Source organism: Dermochelys coriacea, chromosome 1 (genome assembly GCF_009764565.3).
Source record: "Dermochelys coriacea isolate rDerCor1 chromosome 1, rDerCor1.pri.v4, whole genome shotgun sequence".
In the NCBI taxonomy this organism is placed as follows: domain Eukaryota; kingdom Metazoa; phylum Chordata; order Testudines; family Dermochelyidae; genus Dermochelys; species Dermochelys coriacea.
The window spans coordinates 127,360,390-127,380,428 of record NC_050068.2 but is presented as its reverse complement, the minus strand read 5'-3'; the positions used below and the strand labels follow the sequence as shown (position 1 = coordinate 127,380,428).

Here is a 20,039-nt window from a genome sequence, read left to right as displayed (position 1 = left end):
TGACCCCCTTTCCATCGTACTCCTTCCTAGGCAGTCATTTCCCATTGCGTATGTGCAACTGATTGTTCCGTCCTAAGTGAAGTACTTTCCATTTCTCCTTATTGAATTTCATCCTGTTTACTTCAGACCATTTCTCCAGACATTGTGAATTTTAATCCTATCTTTGCAAGCACTTGCAATCCATTCCAGTTTGGTATCATCCGGAAACTTTATAAGTGTATTCTCTATGCTATTATCTAAATCATTTATGAGGATATTGAAAAGAACCAGACCCAGAACTGATCCCTGCAGGACCCCACTCAGTATGCCCTTTCAGTTTGAATGTATTGAATATTCATTAAAGTACTCTTTTGAAGTGTCCAGAACTCTGAATTCCTATTGTCTTCTATAAAAACTGGGAGTGCCAGCACCTTGTAAAAGGTGCCCATCGCTTCGTCATATCAGGTCTTTAATAGCATTGGTTCCAGCTAGATGGACACCCCCACAGTACAACCTGGACTGTGGGACCATTGCATACTGCTCTGCTATTGACAAGCAGTCCCTACAGGCTTCACTCTCACACAACCATTAGCATGTGAAGGCACACTGAAAGTTATGTGCAGGCTTTCACAGACTCTCACAAACTATACCCAAGGAGACACCAGCAAATCCCCCAGTCCAGCTTTGCACCTCAGAAATGTACCATTTTACACTGCTCAAGACCTTCTCTTCAACAATGCAAGCTTATTATTTAGTTTGCCACTTCATCAAAGGATAGTGGACATGCACCAGACTTTGTAACCTGAGAAGATTCCCCAAGCACTTTAGATAATCTCACTGGTAAAGATCAAACATTCAAATAAGTTTATTAACTACAGAAGGATAGATAAGATTTTAAGTAGGGCTCCGTGTCTGTCACGGAAGTCGCAGAAGTCACAGATTCCATGATTTTCCGTGACCTCAGTGATTTCTGCAGGGGCCAGTGTGGCTGACTCCAGGGTCACCCAAGCAGCTGGCTCCAGAGTCAGCTGCTCAGGTGGCCCCCAGGAAAGCCACACCAGCCGGTGCTTTGGCGGCCCCCGGCAGCAATCCCAGGGCAGTCAAAGCAGCTGCGGTCCATGGCCCCTGGCAATACCCCCCAAGGTGGCCAGCTAGAGAAGCCACAGTCTGCAGTCTGGCCCCAGCAGCTGGCCCCGGCCAGCCAGAGCAGCTGTGGTCCACACCACCCAGCAGCTGGTGCTGTTGGCCCCGGTGCCCCTCCCAGTGTCTCCCCCAGCAGCAGCCCTGATCTCTGAAATTGGATTCACATTTTATACTAGTTTTGCTATTATTGCCTCAAGCCTGTTTTATTTGATCTTCTCTGAAAAAAACTGAACATGGGACACAGATAAGTGGTGGGAGGAAGCAAAAGATTCTGAATTGGCGACAGCAGCTGTGCTGTGAGAACGTGAATCCCAAAATGGTACAAAGTGAAGTTTTAATTTGGTTTTCTATTTGATTTAGTATGTGAGGCAACCACTTCAATAGCCACAACCATAGATTGTGATAAATTCCTCTTTGAATGAATGTCCAAACCTCAGTGAAAAATAGGATTGAAAAAGATGAAATATTGTGAAAATACTACTTTTAAGAACAAAAGGCAAATTAAATTAGAAAATATAATCAGGCTTTCTTCTATAGTGGTCAGTATGTAATCCAAAAGCAAGTGCAAGGTGAAGTTAAATAAGCAAGAATAACACAGAAACTTAATATGACAATAGCAGGCGGGAAAAAAATAAAACAAAATTCTGCTAACTGAAATTGTATAGGAGCATTTCCTAAAGAGCTGATGCTATACCCACTGAAGTCAATTGTCAAACTCACAGATTTAAATGGGAGAAAAATCAGGATGTAAGTACATACTACATACAAAAAGTGACATTCAGACAACATTAAGATTGAAAACTCAGGTTTTCAAAAGTTAAGAAAGAGCAATGAATCCTTTATTCAGCCCCCTTGTGTGTATGCATTATAAAACAGTCTTTAATCACATGATCACTTAATATGTTTTTCCACGGGATCCCTGCCTTATCCAGTACAGGATAGATGGTGCTCACTTAATGATCAGCTATCCAATATTTCATTTTACCCTCTTTGTTTAATGTGTGACTCCAACCTTTATTACTGCACAATTTGCAGACTGCTGTGAAGACAGATGTATGCTTTTGTGCTTTCCTTGTGAGCATTTCTGTGATGCTCACCACTGCAATATCTGAATGCTTGACAAATATTAATTAATTAATTCTCGCAAGTCACCTGTGAGGTGACAGGATAGCAATATTTTCATTTTGCAGATGGGGACTGAGGAACAGAGACATGAATGTCAAAAGTGCCCACTAATTTGGAATGCCCAGTTTGAGATGCCGATAGCCTGATTTTTCAGACAAGTTAGCATTGTATGGTACTTTATTTGTTCTGAGCACAGTTCTCATTGACTTCACTTGCAGCTGTGAATGTAAATCAGATGCAAGGGTCTCATATTGAGCACTCAGAGAATGAAAAACACACAATTTGTGGACACCTGTGATAAGTTTGTGACTTACCCAGCATCACATAGAAACCGTGAGTCAGAGGCAGGGAAAGAATCCAGTTCTCAAAGGAGCTTTTTTTGCCTAAATCACAAGATCATCCTTTCTCTTCCTGAAGTCACCTTATTGAAAATCACTACACATCTGAAACTAGAAGTGTTCCAATTTGTCTGTATCTTAATGCATATGCCAAACTAAGGTTTCAGAAGCAACCTTAATATTGGCATTTCCTAACTATTGAGAGCTTCACTTTGCAACATTAATATTCCTTTAATTTTGTTTTTGTGTGCCTGTAATATCTTCTTTTGTTGTTTTTTGTTCATACCTTTAGAGCTTGGGCATCGTGAAAGGCCAGGGTCCTGTTATCGAAGGGCACTGTGACATCCAACATGATGATCTTCTTCCGGTCCTCATTGGTGATGACGATGTCCAGTCGCAGTTGTCTGTTGGTTCCGGAGATGGTGGAGTTTACAGCAACCTTCCTCTCCCTACTCATCTCTACAGCATACATTAAGAGTTCTTTACACTGGGAATTAAAAGGGCTTTGGATATTAAAATTGATTTTGCATGTAATGGTAAGTATATGCATTATTCATTTCCCCACTTCTCTTTTAAAGTGAGAATTACAAAAGAATCTAATCTTTAAGATGCCCCTTTACAGAAGAGACCATTTTTATTGTTAACTTTTCTGCACTTCATTTTAAGAGAGAGATACAATCGGCCAGATTCACCCTTGAAGCAACACAATAGAAACCAGCTGAGTTACACCAAGAACAACTTTGGTCCATAGATTCTAATAATAGTTCTTTTATTATGTCAGCTTTTGACTAGAAGGCAATGTGACATTTGTTAAATACAGAAGTCTGCAGTATTTATGAGAAAGTGGCTCACAAGAGAACCTGAGAGCTGTCTCTTTCTGGTGTAATGGAAATAAACACCACAAACTTGTTATTAGTTGAACTTTACCTATAACTGTAAATAATTAATCAAATGTGTAACATAGTAAATACTCTGGTTCCTATATGGAAGTAAGTGAAGGGTTTAACGGAGATTCCTAGGTTACTGAAAATTAAGGGCTGTCATTGCGTGCAATATTTAATTGCCATCTGCTTACTATGGAGAAGAAGGTTGTGTTAAATCAAAACAAACCCTTTTAAACAAATCTAATCCCTTGATTCTCCCTGATCGTGATTTGATCTCAACCGCGTGCTACTCCCTATATAATAGACTGAAAGAAAATTTCAGGTCCAAATACCACTGAACACTGTGAAAGTTCAGATCTGGACACAAATGGTGTAGATCAGGCCCATATCTAATCTCTCAGCATATCAATCTTTTTCATTCTTTTTTTTAAAATAACCAATCTAATTAGTTAAAAATTGGCTACAAAATCAAAATAAGATTTCTGTTATTGTGTTGCTAAAATGACTACAGCTAAGGGTGGACATGCCGAATGTTATCAAAGACATCTGATTTGAAAACCATCTCAATCTTTAATTTTGCTCCCCCCATCTGTTGTATCTATTTTTTATCTGTTGACTTATACTCATATGCTTATCCTGCACATATGCACATGCTTAACTTTACAATTGTCAGTATTCCCTGTGGGGGCATAAGTGAGTAAGTGTTTTTAGGATCTGGGGTTTAGATTCAGGCCAGAGACTGTCCCTTTGTTGTATATTTTACAGTGTATAGCAGAATAGGATCCTGGTCTCTAGACACTACTGCAATACAAATAATAAATAAATGAATAAATAAATAGGTATTACAGCATTGCAAAGCTGGCTGAAGGTAAAGATCTGGTTGAAAGTGGAATGACCCGGTCTACTGCTACACTGAGTATACTGGCCTTTGCCATGAAGTACATCATTGATTTAAGACATTAACACAGAAGTGAAGACTTCCCCTGGTACCAACAACAGCGTAATATCTCTATAGATGCTACGTTTGGCCGTGTTGCTCTTTTTGAAAAGAGGCAGAATAACACCCTTCTCCAGTCATCAGGGGTGATATTAGTATGCCAGTTGGACCAGAAAAGCACATGCAGCCACAGTAAACCAATACCTTTACAGTAACTCCTCAGTTAACATTATAGTTATGTTCCTGAAAAATGTTACTGTAAGTGAAACTATGTTAAGCGAATCCAATTTCCCCATAAAAAATAATGTAAATAGGGGGGATTAGGCCAGGGGAAATGTTTTTTCACCAGACAAAAGGATATCTCTCTCTATATAGATACAGATATATATACGAACTAGCACTCGGCTGCGCCCTCAAGGGTTAACACATTGTTGTTAATGTAGCCTCACACTCTACAGGGCAGCACGAATGGAGAGAACAGACACAGCATGGTCAAGAGAGACAGACACACACCATGTGTGTGTGTGTGTGTGAGAGAGAGAGAGGGAGAGACACACACCATGCCCCTTTAAGTAAGCTGACCCCACTCTAAGTACACTGCCTTTTTAAGTAGATCAGCAAGTTGAGACAGCAAGTGCTGCCAGCAAGCTCCTTCCATTCTGAGCCCTGTCGTGTGTCTTCCCCTTCCCCCTCCCACCGCTCTGAAAATGGGTTACAGGAGCAGGGGGCAAAAGCGGGGGAGGGGGACACGCTGACATTAGCACCCCTCTTCCTCCACCCCTCTGCACAGCAAGCAGGAGGCTCCCGGGAGTAGCTCCAAGGCAGAGGGGAGGAGCAGCATATGGAAGTGGGGAGAGGGACAGCTGAACTGCCCGGCAATTGATAGCTGCTGGGAAGTTGCCTCACAGGGAACTTAGTGGAGTGGGGAGCTGATAGGGGGGCTGCCTGTCCACCCTGGTTCCAACCCCTCACCAGCTAGCTGCAATGGGCTGCTCTTTCTGCAAGCAGTAGACAAAACAGGCGGCTGCCAAACAATGTTATAAGGGAGCATAACTTTAAACGAGCATGTTCCCTAATTGATCAGCAACATAACAACAAAACAACATTAACTGGGACGATATTAAGTGAGGAGTTACTGTACTGGCCTTCAGCGCTTCAGGTGTGACTTTACAAACTCTTGTTGCCTTCCAAGACTTAAACATATGGACTGCAATCTAAATCTCTTCTTGGCTGAAGGATGGTGGCTCTACTTGAAATTTCTTCCCCCTCTTCAAATGGAAGAGAGACTGCAGGTGGCAGACAATCAATGAGCATCTTTAAACAAACTTCTCATCAATGTAACTGATCCCACATGTTGGCTGATACTGCCATCCTGATTCTTTAGTGGACAAGGTGGTGCCACCTTCCTCTGCAAAATAGTACAAAGTTGAAAAGAGGATGCAGAGTTCATGCCTGGCAGCAGATTGTGGGATCTGATGACGTGGGAAGATCTGGGAAGAGAGTGTTGTTGATTAAAGAACTTTATTATGAAACAGAAAACTGCTTTCAAATCAATGGCAGATACACAGCATGGTTTCCTCTCTCCATGGGAGGTTAGCAACTCCTTTCTTTCACCATCATTGTTCAGTGATTGTTCAGCATCAACTGATTGAAAGATAAGCTTGAGAAGGCAGATGTCAGTGATGTTGAGCTGAACCCCATCATGCTTCAAGATATCAAATAAGCCAATGACATTGTCTTCTACACTCATTTTGATGAATTGTAGCAGCTGAAGGCTGATCTTATCGGGCAAGAATCAGCATGCCTTGGTCAAGTTATTAATCTGAATAAAACTAAGTCCTTGGCCATTACCATCATGCAGCCTCCAGCTCCAGATTACAACCAACTCAGTATGAACCTGTCCATATGAGACATCGAGCAGGAGGCAACTGTGAAATAATTAGGCAGTGGACAGTTCAGGATATACAATGCTGAAAGATTCTTGAAAGATGAGGTATCTCACTGAGAAGTGGCTGCTGCTGTGTTTCAGGCCTTACAGCAGCCTCTGTGGGGCCTGTGACATTCTATACCTTGGGGAGCCCTCTGTAATCCCCATATTCCCCATATATATATAATTATGATATTGCATATAAAGCAGGCCATGTGATGTATCAGAGAAAAGGTTATGATCTGCTGAAGGTCACTGTTCTATCTAAATATATATATCACTGAAGCATATGAAGTTATGAGAATTGTGTTTTATGGTTGTCACTAAAATATGCTGTGGGGTTGGGAAGGAGCCAGTTACTAGCTCTCCAGAGACAATGACAAGGCAGGTAACCAATGCCTGGTTGAGTGCTGAACAGACATCACCAGCCATTGTCCAGCAAAGGAGTTACAATTCAATGACTCACTCAGAGGAGACACACTGGGGGTATTGCTTCACCTTGGGCCTCAGCAATGCCCACTAGACATGCCTGGACTTGTGTTCTCCAAGCACATGGACGAGGGTATAAAACAGAACACAGTGGCCCCATGCTTTGCCTTTGCTCTTCCCCCAAGTTATGCTGCAAGCAACAAGGACACTCAGAAGACTGAAGACCCCAACAGAGGATAATAGCCAGGTTTCAAGGGTGAAACCTATGTAATATGAACTTCAATATCCAGTGGGGTGAGAAAAACTGCTTAATCTAGATGTTGCCCATCTAATAGGGCTGAAAGTTTAGACTGCGTGATTAAATGTTATTTTCTTTCTGTAATCATTCAGACTTTTTGCCTATCATTTATAATCACTTAAAATATATCTTTTGGAGTCAATAAACTTGTTTTACTGTTTATCTTTACCAGTGAGTTTGCCTGAAGTGTTTGGTTAATCCACTTTCCATTGATGAAGTAGTGAACCAATTCATACATTTGCATTGTTCAAGAAAGGGTCTCAAGCAGTGCAAGATGATATATTCCTGAGGTAAAACACTGAGAGCTGGGGAGAGCAAGGCAGCAGCCAGATCCGTGTGATTTGTGCGTGGCTCTGGGAGCATTCATGCAATCTAGCTGGGGCTCCACATGTATTTGTACTGAGTGATAACAGCACCTAGAGGGGTTTGTTGCTTGTCACCTGTAAGGCATTGTGAAAGACAACCCAGATTAGTGAGTTAAGGGGGCAGAGCAGTCCCACAGTCCCTAGCTGCACCCCAGGGATCCCGTCACAGGGATGTTGTAACATCAAGTTTGTTATGAAGCTGCCGATCTATGGAACCATGGTTATACCAAGTTTATTGTACAGATTGCACAAAAGTGAAACATGAGTGCTGAGGAAGGCTGAGGAACACTGGATTAATGTTTCCATTCTTGTCGTCGTCTTCAACTGCTTGTTATTAAGTGGCAGGAAGCTGAACCCAGCAACTGCCTCATCAGCACTGGTTTTAATATAGTAGCTTTCTTGGTACAGTTATATTATTAGAATGGAAGAGCAACAAATCCCAAAGCATGTGTACCAAGAAATGCTTCTACCTGGTCAGTGACCATGTGAACACCAATAATTTTGGTGATGCAATAAGACTGCCAGGAGTACGAATCATAAACTGAATAACCAGCCAGACCACTTTAAGGACCTAGCCAAAGACTGATCCAACTGGTACTTGATCTGTAAAAAGGCTATGTTCTTTTGAGATTTGCCATAATAATGATTACAGAATAGCATCATAAAAATCCAAGAGGATAATAGAACTCAGTGACTACATATAGAGACAATGGCATTATAAATTACCCTTAGGTTAAAATATTTTATTATCGTGATGGTCTGTATGCGCCCCTTGCGCAGTATTATAATAATATTTTTACAAATGTTCCTTATGATGTATCATTTGAAAACTCAAAACTCATTGGTCAATATTGTCCTGGTATATGCGTGGCACCATTGCACAAAAAGTTATAAGATTCCACTGTATGGTGTTACTAGGACATATTCCAAGTCTGGGGAGTGGCCAAACCAGTTCCTCAGAAACAAAAGGCAAAATGGCACCTCAGCCAGGTGTAAACAAGATCAAATGGGCCATCACTTTCTAACTGACAGGAAAAGGGATGTTGCTGAAAAATCTACTTTTTAAAAATTAAACATCTTTGGGTTCCCATTCACAAAGACTTTTTGTCCCCTGGACCTCAGTTGGCGATGCTTCTCAAAGAAGGGAAAAGACTATAAGAAGGGAGGGCAGACGCCCCAAATCATTCCTCCCTTTCTCTCTGCCCATGGCATCCATGACACCTGAAGAACAAAGGATGCAGCATTGGTCTGGGGGAGGGATCCAGACTGAAAGAAGTTCAGCCAATAAGACTGCTGAAGCATGTGGTGACAGACACCTTGTTCTCAATTTATTCTAGTTGGTCAAGTTGGACATTAGTTACATTTTAGTTTTATTTTTCTTTTAACCAACTCTGACTTTTATGTATCATAACTTGCATTCACTTAAAATCTATCCTTGTGTAGTTAATAAACTTGTCTCTATTGTTTTATTTTAACCAGTGTGTTTGAACTGAAGTGTTTGGGAAACTCTATTTGGCATAACAGGATTTGTGCATGTCATTTTCTATTAATACAATGATGGATTTTATATGAGCTTGTATTATCCAAGAGAGAGTTGGGCAGTACAAGATGTACATTTATAGGGAAAGTCTGGGACTGGGAGCTTGCTGGTGTCGCTTTGCAGTGTAATTCAAGAGTGGCTGGCTACAGGACTTACACAATGTAACTGGGAGTAATTTACATGCTGGAGGCTGTGGGTAAGCTCTCACAGCAAAGCAGTGCAAAAGGCAACCCAGGTTAAAAAGCTTAGGTGGCATATCAGTCCAGACTGTACCCTGGGTATATCACAATTATATACAATCTTCCTCACCTTTGAGTAATATATTGAAATCTGAAAAATGGCTTTTTATATGAATTTTAACTACAAGGATTCTGTCCTTTGCAAGGATTTTTAAAGAGATGTTAATATCTTGAAAATGAATTTTGACAATCTCTTTGACTTTGTCTTTATTATGAGTAGGACTGATTGAAAAAAATGGAATTTCTATCCCATAGGAAATTCTAATATTTCAACATTTCTTTTCATTCAGAATCTAGATGAATAGTTTAAATAATGAAACTTTGAGGAATGAAAATTAAGTTCATTTAAATTGAAACAAAACATTTCAACATTTCCAGATTGAAACATTTCATTTTAATTCAATTAATCATTAATTTGCATTTTCCTGAACTGCTGCAGAACCTCATCTGCGGGGTTCCCCAGCTGGACTACTTTTCCCATGATGCACTACATTGGCTCAGCCAGAAGGAAGACCATGGTGCATGATGGGAAATGTAGTCTGACCAGTATAATAGCCTCCTCTGAGGCCTCAGAGTTGTTCAGGCAGACACAAATTAACATTGAAATGTCAGGTTTCTTTTCTTCCAATAAGAAATTGAAAAATTTCCGCAAAATCAACTTTTTCCTAATAAAAATATCAATTTTGCAAAAAACATTTTTTCTGTGGGAAAAAAATGTACAGAAAATTCACATTCAGATATAATTTTGAGCTCCGCAAATATGAAGCACATCTGCAAGTATCCTGCAGATGCTGTTTGGGTTACCAAATATTCACACAAATAGAGTATAGGCAATATTCAATTTTAGTGACTTATCAAAGTAATGTGTAAACATAGCGTTTAACAAAGGATGGTCTTTTCAAATGCATCTTGTTTATGTCTAACCCTCCTAGCAATATTAGTAATGTATATTTTTGCCAAACAAATACTTCCATCTAAGTTTTAAACCAAATTATTTTAATAATCACATTAATTTTCTTTTTTGAGTTCTCTCTTTGTTCCCCTTAATAAAAAGCATCAGTTATCAATACTGAGTTTCTTTCTTATCTTCCAATTCAGTGGGCCCTTCCATTTACTAGTTATGCATTTTCATCTTTCTCACAAAATGATTCTTTCATTTTAAAATAAAAATATTTAAATTATGCATTTCTTTACATGTGGATTGTGTTAACAGGTGTTTGCAGATTTTTGTGTGATATTTCATATATCGGATCTATAACAGGCTACTTACGTGTTGTCTATCATATCAGATGCATAAGATAAAACTTCCTTTCCTGCTCACCATATTTGCATATTATGCTGTTAACAGCATATCACAGTGTTCTACTGCAATAGAGAAGCTGCAGAGTATGCCTGAAGCAAAGCTGCTAAATATATATGAAAACAATAGTGAATTACTATCAGAGATGTGAAAAATACCTATAACACTCTCAATTAATTGGGCTCTTTTATTACTGCTACCAAAAGCAAATAGAGTTATTATGATAAAAGGATGAACAGAATGTATGTAATAAATTATTGGAATAAGTCGTATTCAACTGTTTATGGGAAGGCTTAACAAGAATTGGTGATAATTTGGGATGATCTAGAAGATTGAAACCATGGCTCTGTGGAAGGAACTTATACCCCTTTAGGCAAGATATTTTGGGATTGATGAATGGGATTTCTGAAGTCTCTGACAAAAGTTACTTGTATCTGGAACAATCAAGACCGAAGATCTCATTGAAATGTAGAGACACAATATTTTGTATCCCTCGTCCTGTGTTCAGTAATGCTTTCACTAAAATATTGGTTTGGGCTTAAAATAAGTATACTTTGCACAATGCTCACAGTTAAAGCAATTAAATAAATATCCCAAAACACAGTGCATTGTAGGAGCCTGGCTTCTCATTATTATAATTATTCATTATTTGTATTGCATTTGTGCCTAGGGCCTCATTGAGCTAGTTGCTATACAAACACAAAACAAACAGAAGTTCCCATTCTTAAGTTTCCAGCAGGGTTCATCAATAGAGGAAAACCTACTGTCTACTTGCATATGTCTCAAAATGTAGTCTTGCTAAGCTCTAGACTACAGCTCCGCACCATGAAACCCACAATGAAATTACAATTGAAAGAGGAATTATGAAGATACCCATTAGAATGAATCTTAATGCTGTATATGAAAAATCGATCTAAGCAACTAAAGACTCGTACATTTCCAGTTCTAGTCAGAGAAAATCCAATAAAGTCAGTCAGACAATTATGCTTAAATGGTGAGTCACATTGTTCGTTTCTATTTATTTAAAGAGGATTCCTGGCAGGCCTGTAAGAAAATGGAATGCAATTTGATCATACGAAGGCCTGACTAATCAATGATCACCCAACATGACTTCCAGCATACACTTAATGCTTACCAGGCTAAACTCAGACATGCTGTTCTGATACTGTTTCAAATGAAAATAACGAGTATTTTAAATAGATAGCAAAAATTCAGTCTAAGTGTAGTCTTGAGGTAGTAATTGAGGGATTCTAGACCTCAAATTGGAAGAATGCAGGCCATTTCATTGGTAGGTTTAGTACAGAAGAACTCTTTCACTTGACAATCAGAACAAACACCTTAGTCAATATTAAATCATGTGAAATAACATTACTTGTTAAGTGCTAGCTGAAAAAAACCCAGGTTTGGTTGAAATAACAAAGCATCAAAATTACAGATCTAAAATCCTGGTTTCATAATCAATTCGCTTGGGTTTTGTATCATAGAGAAAATTAAGAAGGGCTGCACCATTTTGAAACCTAAATAAATGAACATACCTATTATTATCATAGAAGTGCAAACTAGGGAAAAAATCTGACTTTTAAAAAGCTTTCATTTTTGTTTGGTTACCCTTAAACTTTTATTTTACTTTTATTTATTCTGTAGAATTATCATGGGAGTCCTGAATCTGATGATGAAATGGAAACAAGCCACCGGTACTCCTTTTCTTTTTGCGAATACAGACTAACACGGCTGCTACTCTGAAACCTAAAAGTATGATGATATATCAATGATATATCAATCTATACAGGTAGATTTTCCTGTACAGAAGAAAAATTGGAATGCAAACAAATTGTTGGGTCACTGAGGATCTGCCATTGTTTTCTTTCAGCACACCAACTATTTTCTTAATTAACTTTTAGGAATATAAATGGTTTAGGTAGTTTAGTATCCTGTCTCTGTCATTTACCAGTGGTGGATGCTTAATTGGAAGGCATAAAATCTGCTTCTGAAAAGTCCGTCTTTGCAGAATTGAAATTTATGCTCTAATTCACATTTGGCCAATCCTCTGTTGACAAGAAAATGCATGGCCACATATATTTATTGCTGAAAACTTCATGGCCAATACCTCTTCTGTTTTAAAATGAGCTGTAGAGGACAGAGAAAAGATTAGTAAGGACAGCTATGGAAACAATTCACAATGAACAATTCATCTGACAAATTAAGTTCTTTTTCCTCTTTGTCACTGGTCTACAAAATAAATTATTCTTTTTCATTAATTTGTTCGCTATCTGCACTTGTTCAACTGGGGGGTTTTGAGGAAATTAACTCCGGCATATAGATTGTTTACAAAATGTTAATTGTGAGTATGAGTAGACTATCCAATAGTCACAGTGGTGCGCTGGAGCTGGTTCGCGCCAGTTCGCACGAGCTGGTTACGTTTAGACGCAGTTTTAGAGCCGGTTGTCAGGGCTCTCTAAGCACCCAGCCGGCCCCTCCCCTGCCTTCCCCCTCTCGCAGAGCCTCAGGGTGCTGCGCCGCCAGTGCCAGCGCTGCGGACCGTTCCTGGGCAGCTCTGCAGCGCCTGCCGCTTCGAGCAACGCGGTCAGGCGGTGGGGCCGCGAGCTCCAGTGGGTCACGCGGCATCCATACACGCTGCCCTGAGCAGCCTGGTAAGGGGCTCAGCTGGGGTTGGGAGGAGGGGTCGGATAAGAAGCACGGAGCAGTTGGGGGCCGGGGGAGGCGGTCAGGGGAGGGGGAACGGGCGGGGTTGGGTAGCCAGTCCCCACCCCAGAAAGTCCCAGCCAGGCTGGGGCTCGGCTGCAGAAGCCCCCCACGAGGGTACCCCGACTCGTGGCGCTAAGGAGGGCACCTGGTGGAGGGCTCAGTGTTATAGAAGGGGGCTGTTGGAGACGGGGCCGGCTCTAGGCACCAGCAAAACAAGCAGGTGATGAGGGCGGCGCATTCCTAGGGGCGGCGTTGCGGCGCCGGCCGTGCCGCCCCGAGAAATGTGCCCCCGCCGCTGCAGCTCGCCTCCGCTCCGCCTCCGCCTGCTCCCCTGAGCCTGCTACCGCCGCCTGGCTTCTCTGCCCTCCTTCCCAGGCTTGTCGCCTACCAAACAGCTGTTTCGCGCAGCAAGCCTGGAAGGGAGGGAGGCGGTCGGGGGAGGCGGCGGTGGTGGAGCGGCGGCGAGCTGGGGCGGGGAGCGGTTCCTCTCCTGCCCCCGTTACTTCCTGCACTCCCCCCCCCCCCGCCACTCACCTCTGCTCCACCTGCTCCCCTGAACACGCTGCTTCTCCCTCACCTGAGAGGGACAGGGGGGAGACGCGGAGCAGCGGCATGTTCCGGGGAGCAGGAGGAGCAGAGAGGACCTAGAGGGGGTGTTGTGTGGGGAAGCAATGGGGGGGAGGAGGGGGGGGGGGAAATGCGGCATGCCCGGGGGGAGGAGGTGGGGCTGGGGATTTGGGGAAGGGGTGGAGCATGGGGGGGGGTCACAACATAAAAAAGCGGAGGCGGCCAAAAAAGTTTTTGCTTGAGGCAGCAAAAATCCTAGAGCTGGCCCTGGTTGGAGAAGGGGCTCAGTACTAAAGGGGGGGGGGGTGCATGGAGCAGCACTGTTTGGGGGCACAGGGCTATGGAAGGGCTGCGGGGCCCCACGTGCTGTCTTGGGGCAGGGGCCGCGCTGCAGCTGGTACCTGCACTGAGCAGCCATCAGGCAGCCACTCCGGGGCCCCGCGCGCAGAGGCCAATCTGGTGCTGCCTCGCTCAGCAGCTGTGGCTGAGCTCCATGCGGCTTTTTGCCTGGCCCAGGAAGCGCGACCAGCTGTGCGGAGCAGGGAGATCAGGCACCGTGTGACTGGACGCCGTGTAAGGCCAGAGAGCCAGGCCCCTGTCAGCAGCAGCCTCTTCTACCCCGGGAGTCGGGCAGGGCCGGCTGGTTCCATGGCTGGGGGCTGCCTTGGGTGTGCTGTGACCAGCCCCCTCCCAGTCTCTCCTGCTCCTGCGCCTATCCAGCCTCTGCCGCTCGGGGGTGCTCACATCCTGCGGTGGACAGTTGGGCAGATGGCAGCCTTTGCCTGCAGGGAGCCGCCGCCCCACATGCCGGGAGCGACCCCACTGATGCAAGGGTTGCAGGACTCCTGCGCCACCAGCAGGCACTGGGATGGAGAATGAGCCAGGACAGGGCAGGGGGGGCAGGACAAAGCCTGGGGGGGGGGGGTGGAAGGGGGCAGGACAGAGCCTAGGGGATGGGTGGGAGGGGGCAGGACAGAGGCCCATCCCTTAAATCAGAACTTTTTATAGGGAACCAGTTGTTAAGATTTTGGCAGCTCATCAGTGAATATTCATGCTGTGTGATTGGTCAACTAAGTCAGATGGTGTGAATATATATGTATATATGTAATGATGCCTGATAAGATGACATAATCTTTACAAATTGGCTACTGTCTGTTTTGCCCCTTCAGAGAGAAGTTGAGAGTTACATAGGGAGGGACATTGCAGGAAATAAGGAAATCTGGAGAATTTTAGAAACTGTAAGTGTTTTCTTTACTATTTTCCACAAGGAATACCACTAATATAGGCTAGTACATTGACTACATGAATTCACTATACTTAGCCCATGCTTCCTAAATGAAAGAGAGTCAAAGACCTAAAACAGCTATAAAGGCTATTTAGGCTTTAAATTCAATTGTTTCCCTGCCACAGCAACAAAAGGTAATTGTGTTTACATATACAGGTGGAGTCCCAATTGCAAATGATGAACAGTGGCCTCTGTCTCTCTTATTTAATTAGCTTAGTGTTAGGCTTCTGGGCAGAGGACCTGAGGAAATTATTTGCATTTCAAATGTTCCATCTTTGCAATTTTTTATACAATATTTCATATATATTTGAAGTTCATTGGTTGAATTCAGTAAAAGAATGAGAAGACGTTTTGAGGTGCATCATTTCTCTCCATTCGTCTCTTGGTAAATTCCATTTTATTCAACTGTGAAAAGACCACAAGGTCTGTTAGAAAATTGTCTGTAGAAATATAGTAAAGGCCTTAGCAATCAGATTATTTAAACTCTAAAAATAGCTTCTCATAAAGTTGGTCTCTGTAAGATTTAAAGAAAAAAAGACTCCATGCATGTCAAAATTAAATGCAGCAAACAAAAAAATCACCCTATATGACAGCCATACATTTGGGACAAATTTAACTACACTAAAAACAAATAAACAACAATCTGTGCACCAGCAGACATATGCCCTAGAGTATCCTCTCTCTATGTTTCAGATCATGCTCCCTGGCATCAAAATTAACCTCCTCTCTTTCCACCACAACACCTGCTGCAGCTCACTGCAAGCTGGCCACGGAAGAACTTCATGAAAGTGATATGCATGATATGACCTTACAAACAATATTTCACTTGTATGAATGGTTGTGAAATGTGAATAAAAGAAATTGAGAATACTATCCAAATGAATTCAGAGCTTTCATGCACATACATTTTCACAAGTACTTTTTTTGCCTTGTCTGTCCATCTCCAGTTACAATCATATATAGAGAGAGAGCTAGCCCATCATGTAACCGAATCATACAAAGAAAAGAATCTCTTTCCCAATTCTGGTGACATTGCAAAATAATAATGTATTTTTTCCCTGGAACATGGAAAGCAGCAAAGGAATTAAAAATACAGGAAATCTGAAGTACTTAAGTGTTTATTCCTTTAGATCTTAGCTGATAGAGTACTATGTAGGTATGGGCCTTGAAGTCAGTGCAGACAAGTTTGCATAATTTTACTGGCCTGATTTATGCAGTCTTCAAGTTTAGTGCTATAATAGAACTGCATTGTTTTCAATAAAGATATGTCTTACTATTGCATAAATGTTGGTTTCAATAATAAGTGTTACTTTGCAAATTCCTCACTTGTTTAAAGTTAATTTACATTAGTTAAAATAAAAATATATTGATCTACATTTTTGGAAGTTTGCCCAGGGACTTAAAAACAATGATGCAGGAAGTATTACAGTATTAGGATTTTTTTGAAGTGGTAGGGTCTTTGTTGAAATATATGGCATCTCTTGGTTCTTAAAGTTTATTCTATGGTCAATAAGATGTAAAACTCCTCTGCTTATATTATTTTTATTGATTAGAAATACTTACACCCTTCCTAACACTTTACAATAAATCTCTTTCTTAGTCCATGGGTATAGGAGGACCCCAGAACAGTAAGTTCCAGACCTATGTGATACATTTCATTTGTCATGCATCTTTCACTATCTCACCTACAATCTTCCCACTAATCCCTCTTCTCCAAAATTACTCCTTATTTAGAGCCTCTGAATAACTTTAAACTGCTATGATGTTAGAAAATAAAACAACAACTACCTCTCCCCAATCACATTTCCTTTGTCCACTCCCAAGTGTGGAGATTTTGCCTCAAAATTACCCAAGTCCCAGCAATAACAGCATTCAGTCCTCCACCACTGACAGTTGCGTGGTGTGATGCATTATGACCTCAAATGTGGAAACTCTGTCTGTAAATAGTTACATCAAAAACATTTGTCAAGGATGGGTGAGTTCCAGTAGTCCTGCTGAAGAATGATAACATTCAGGAAGCATCAAGCCAAACAGTTCCAGCCATGACAGCATGAAATTTATAGTCTCTAATTTTTGTCCCATTTGTTTTTTGGGAGTGTGGTGGGGAAAAGAAAATTAAGTGTTAACGTTGAGAAATCAAGTACTCAGAAGTCAGGAAATACAGTGTCAAATATGAAAGCTCAACCTTAATTCTGTCTCCGTCAGTTTATACTTTGAGGGACACGTTACGTAGAGGTTCATGGTGAGGGCACTATAGAGTCACACTACTTAAGCACAGGTTTCAGAGTAGCAGCCGTGTTAGTTTGTATTCGCAAAAAGAAAAGGAGTACTTGTGGCACCTTAGAGACTAACAAATTTATTTGAGCATAAGCTTTCGTGACGAAAGTCTCTAAGGTGCCACAAGTACTCCTTTTCTTTTTACTTAAGCACAGTGCCTCTTAAAGCACCTGTCATAAAAATGTAGGGAAAGGTAACAACCTTCCTTTATACAGTACTATAAAATCCCTCCTCGCCAGAGGCACAAAATCCTTTTACCTGTAAAGGGTTAAGAAGCTCAGTAACCTGGCTAGCACCTGACCAAAAGGACCAATAAGGGGACAAGATACTTTCAAATCTAGGGCAGGGGAGAAAGGCTTTTGTTTTTCTGTTCTGGGTCTGTCTGTTCTATGTTCCTTGCGGGAGACCGATCAAAAGAAGCAGGCACTCCAACTCCATTAGAATTAGTAAGCACTAGCAAGGGAATACATTAGCTTATCTTTGTTTTGGCTTGTATTTTTCTCTGTGCTGAGAGGGAAAGTGTATTCCTGGTTTGCTTTTTTTTTTTGTAACTTTAAAGTTTTGCCCAGAGGGAAATCCTCTGTGTTCTTGAATCTGAGTACCCTGTAAAGTATTTTCCATCCTGATTTTACGGAGATGATTTTACCTTTCTTTTTTTAATAAAATCCATCTTTTAAGAACCTGACTTATTTTTCCATTGTTCCAAGACCCGGGGTTTGGGTCTTTGATCATTTTGTAACCAATTGGTTAGGATATTATTCTCAAGCCTCCCCAGGAAAGGGAGTGGGAGGGCTTGGGGGGATTTTTGGGGGAAGAGGAACTCCAAGTGGTCCTTTTCCCTGGTTCTTTGTTAAATCACTTGGCGGTAGCAGCGTTACTTAATCCAAGGTACAAGGGAGAATTTGTGCCTTGGGGAGTTTTTAACCTAAACTGGTAGAATAAGTTTAGGGGGTCTTTCATGCGGGTCCCCACATCTGTACCCTAAAGTTCAGAGTGGGGAGGGAACCCTGACAGCATCCAAGGGCATGACCTACTATATCATGCTTTAGGAGCCTGCTGTGAGAGTTCTGCTCTGTGACTAGCTTGTCAGTGTGTAAATTCACCTCCTCTGTGAGTTCTTTTGTGCCTATGGGGTGCCAGCAAAGAATAGTGTGCATCCTCAGAATAGTGCAATGACTTCTGGGTACAACTGGGGAAGATTTCCTGAGTTATATGATCTCTCTTTAACTGACAAATAATGTATATAGAGAAAAAACAATATGCCAGAAACTGAAATTTCATACATAATTCTATATTATGCAGTAAATTACAATGATATAGATGCCATCATGTTTGTGCCAATGATATTGTAAAACAGCCAAATTTGAAGAAAAATGGTTCCAAACTTATGACTATATAAGGAATGAAAATTGAATAGCCCTTCGTCTGAGACACCCCATGTTTGAGGTTAGACAATTCTATTATTTTAGACAGGCTGGAGGTTAAAATAATCTCAAATTTGCAACCCTATGTACCCTTTGGGTGGGCTACAGTTTACTTTACTGCCTGCCTCCTAGTGCCTCCCACAGAAAGACAAATGGAGACCCAGAATTCAGTCACTGAGGATTTTCAGCAAGGACAGCACATGGTCAACTTTCCCACGATCATGTACAAAAAGAATGAACTTAATTCTTAAGTACCAATTTTATAAAATCTTAAATGATAAAGAAACATAATAATAACTTAATTTCTACAACATAACATGGCTATGTTATAATTCACATACATTATCCTCAGTTATACATAAACATAACTAAAGAAAACAAATTAAATCTGAATAGGTCAGTCCACACAGAAACACAGTGAAATGTAACTCAGAGTTCCCCAAAGCTTAGGTTGAGTTCACCTGAGTCTGTTACAGTCTTTGATCACCAAAATTGATACAGTCTGCTGAGTCAAAAGCTCTGCAACAAATTCTTTCTTCCATTTACTTGTAGAAATCTCCAGTTGGAATGCATGCCGACTTCGACTCCTCCCCTATTGAAATCACGAGTTAGCTAGTCAGCTAACTAACTAATCAACCACTCAGATTAAGTACATAGGTTTTTTTAAAAAACCTGTTACAAGAAAAATACAAATTGAGAATAGCAAAATATAAATGATTCTTTCCCCAGTATCACATTTTAAAAAATGAAGAGCTGGTGAATCATACTAGTTGAGACAATGTAATTAAAACAGTTTGGCTAAAATCAAACAACATTCAAACTATATAATTAAAATTTTAAAAAATAGTTTTCCCTCCCAATTTCTCCATTCTATAACTGACACTGCCTGTTGGAGGGTTAACAGTATCACTAACCTTCTGCAAAATGCTTCAGAGTTGAGGAAAAACAGACTGCTTTCTGCTCCTGTGGCTCAACTTCTCCCAGTCCACACAGGTCACATGGCCTCTTGTAAAGCAGCTGCCCTGATTGCTTGCCCTCAATCAAGTCTCCCTCCAAGTACAGGGAATCTATTGAAGATATCCAAAACTACCACACCCAACTCCGGAAACTTCTATATGTGGAGAAATAATTGTGAATCTGCCTATCAACAATGACCCAGTCACAACTCACTCCCCCTTTCTTCTCAAATCTCTTAAAGAGATCTCTCCCTATTAGGCATGTGGGTTGCGCCTATGATTCTAATTATGGGGGTCATTGGTCCAGTCTAAATAATAGA

The 20,039-nt window shown here is 41.3% G+C and overlaps 1 protein-coding gene across 1 annotated transcript; it reads left to right on the top strand.

Annotated features, from left to right (window-relative positions):
* The first annotated feature begins 1,097 nt into the window (after nt 1-1,097).
* LOC122458131 lies at nt 1,098-15,935 on the top strand. Its single transcript, XM_043505333.1, has 5 exons — nt 1,098-1,220; nt 2,878-3,007; nt 12,965-13,155; nt 14,947-15,015; nt 15,756-15,935. Exons 1-5 carry the CDS (start codon nt 1,098-1,100, stop codon nt 15,846-15,848), a joined length of 606 nt encoding a protein of 201 aa, XP_043361268.1. The 3' UTR covers nt 15,849-15,935.
* Nucleotides 15,936-20,039: the final 4,104 nt, after the last annotated feature.

What these genes read in the sequence shown, in the direction of transcription:
- LOC122458131 (XM_043505333.1), top strand. Translation starts at nt 1,098, where the DNA reads ATGGCCCCTGGCAATACCCCCCAAGGTGGCCAGCTAGAGAAGCCACAG. An exon ending in ACCACCCAGCAGCTGGTGCT is followed by an intron (nt 1,221 to 2,877) that starts GTTGGCCCCGGT and finishes TCATACCTTTAG; the next exon opens with AGCTTGGGCATCGTGAAAGG. An exon ending in GTCTGTTGGTTCCGGAGATG is followed by an intron (nt 3,008 to 12,964) that starts GTGGAGTTTACA and finishes GGGCTCTCTAAG; the next exon opens with CACCCAGCCGGCCCCTCCCC.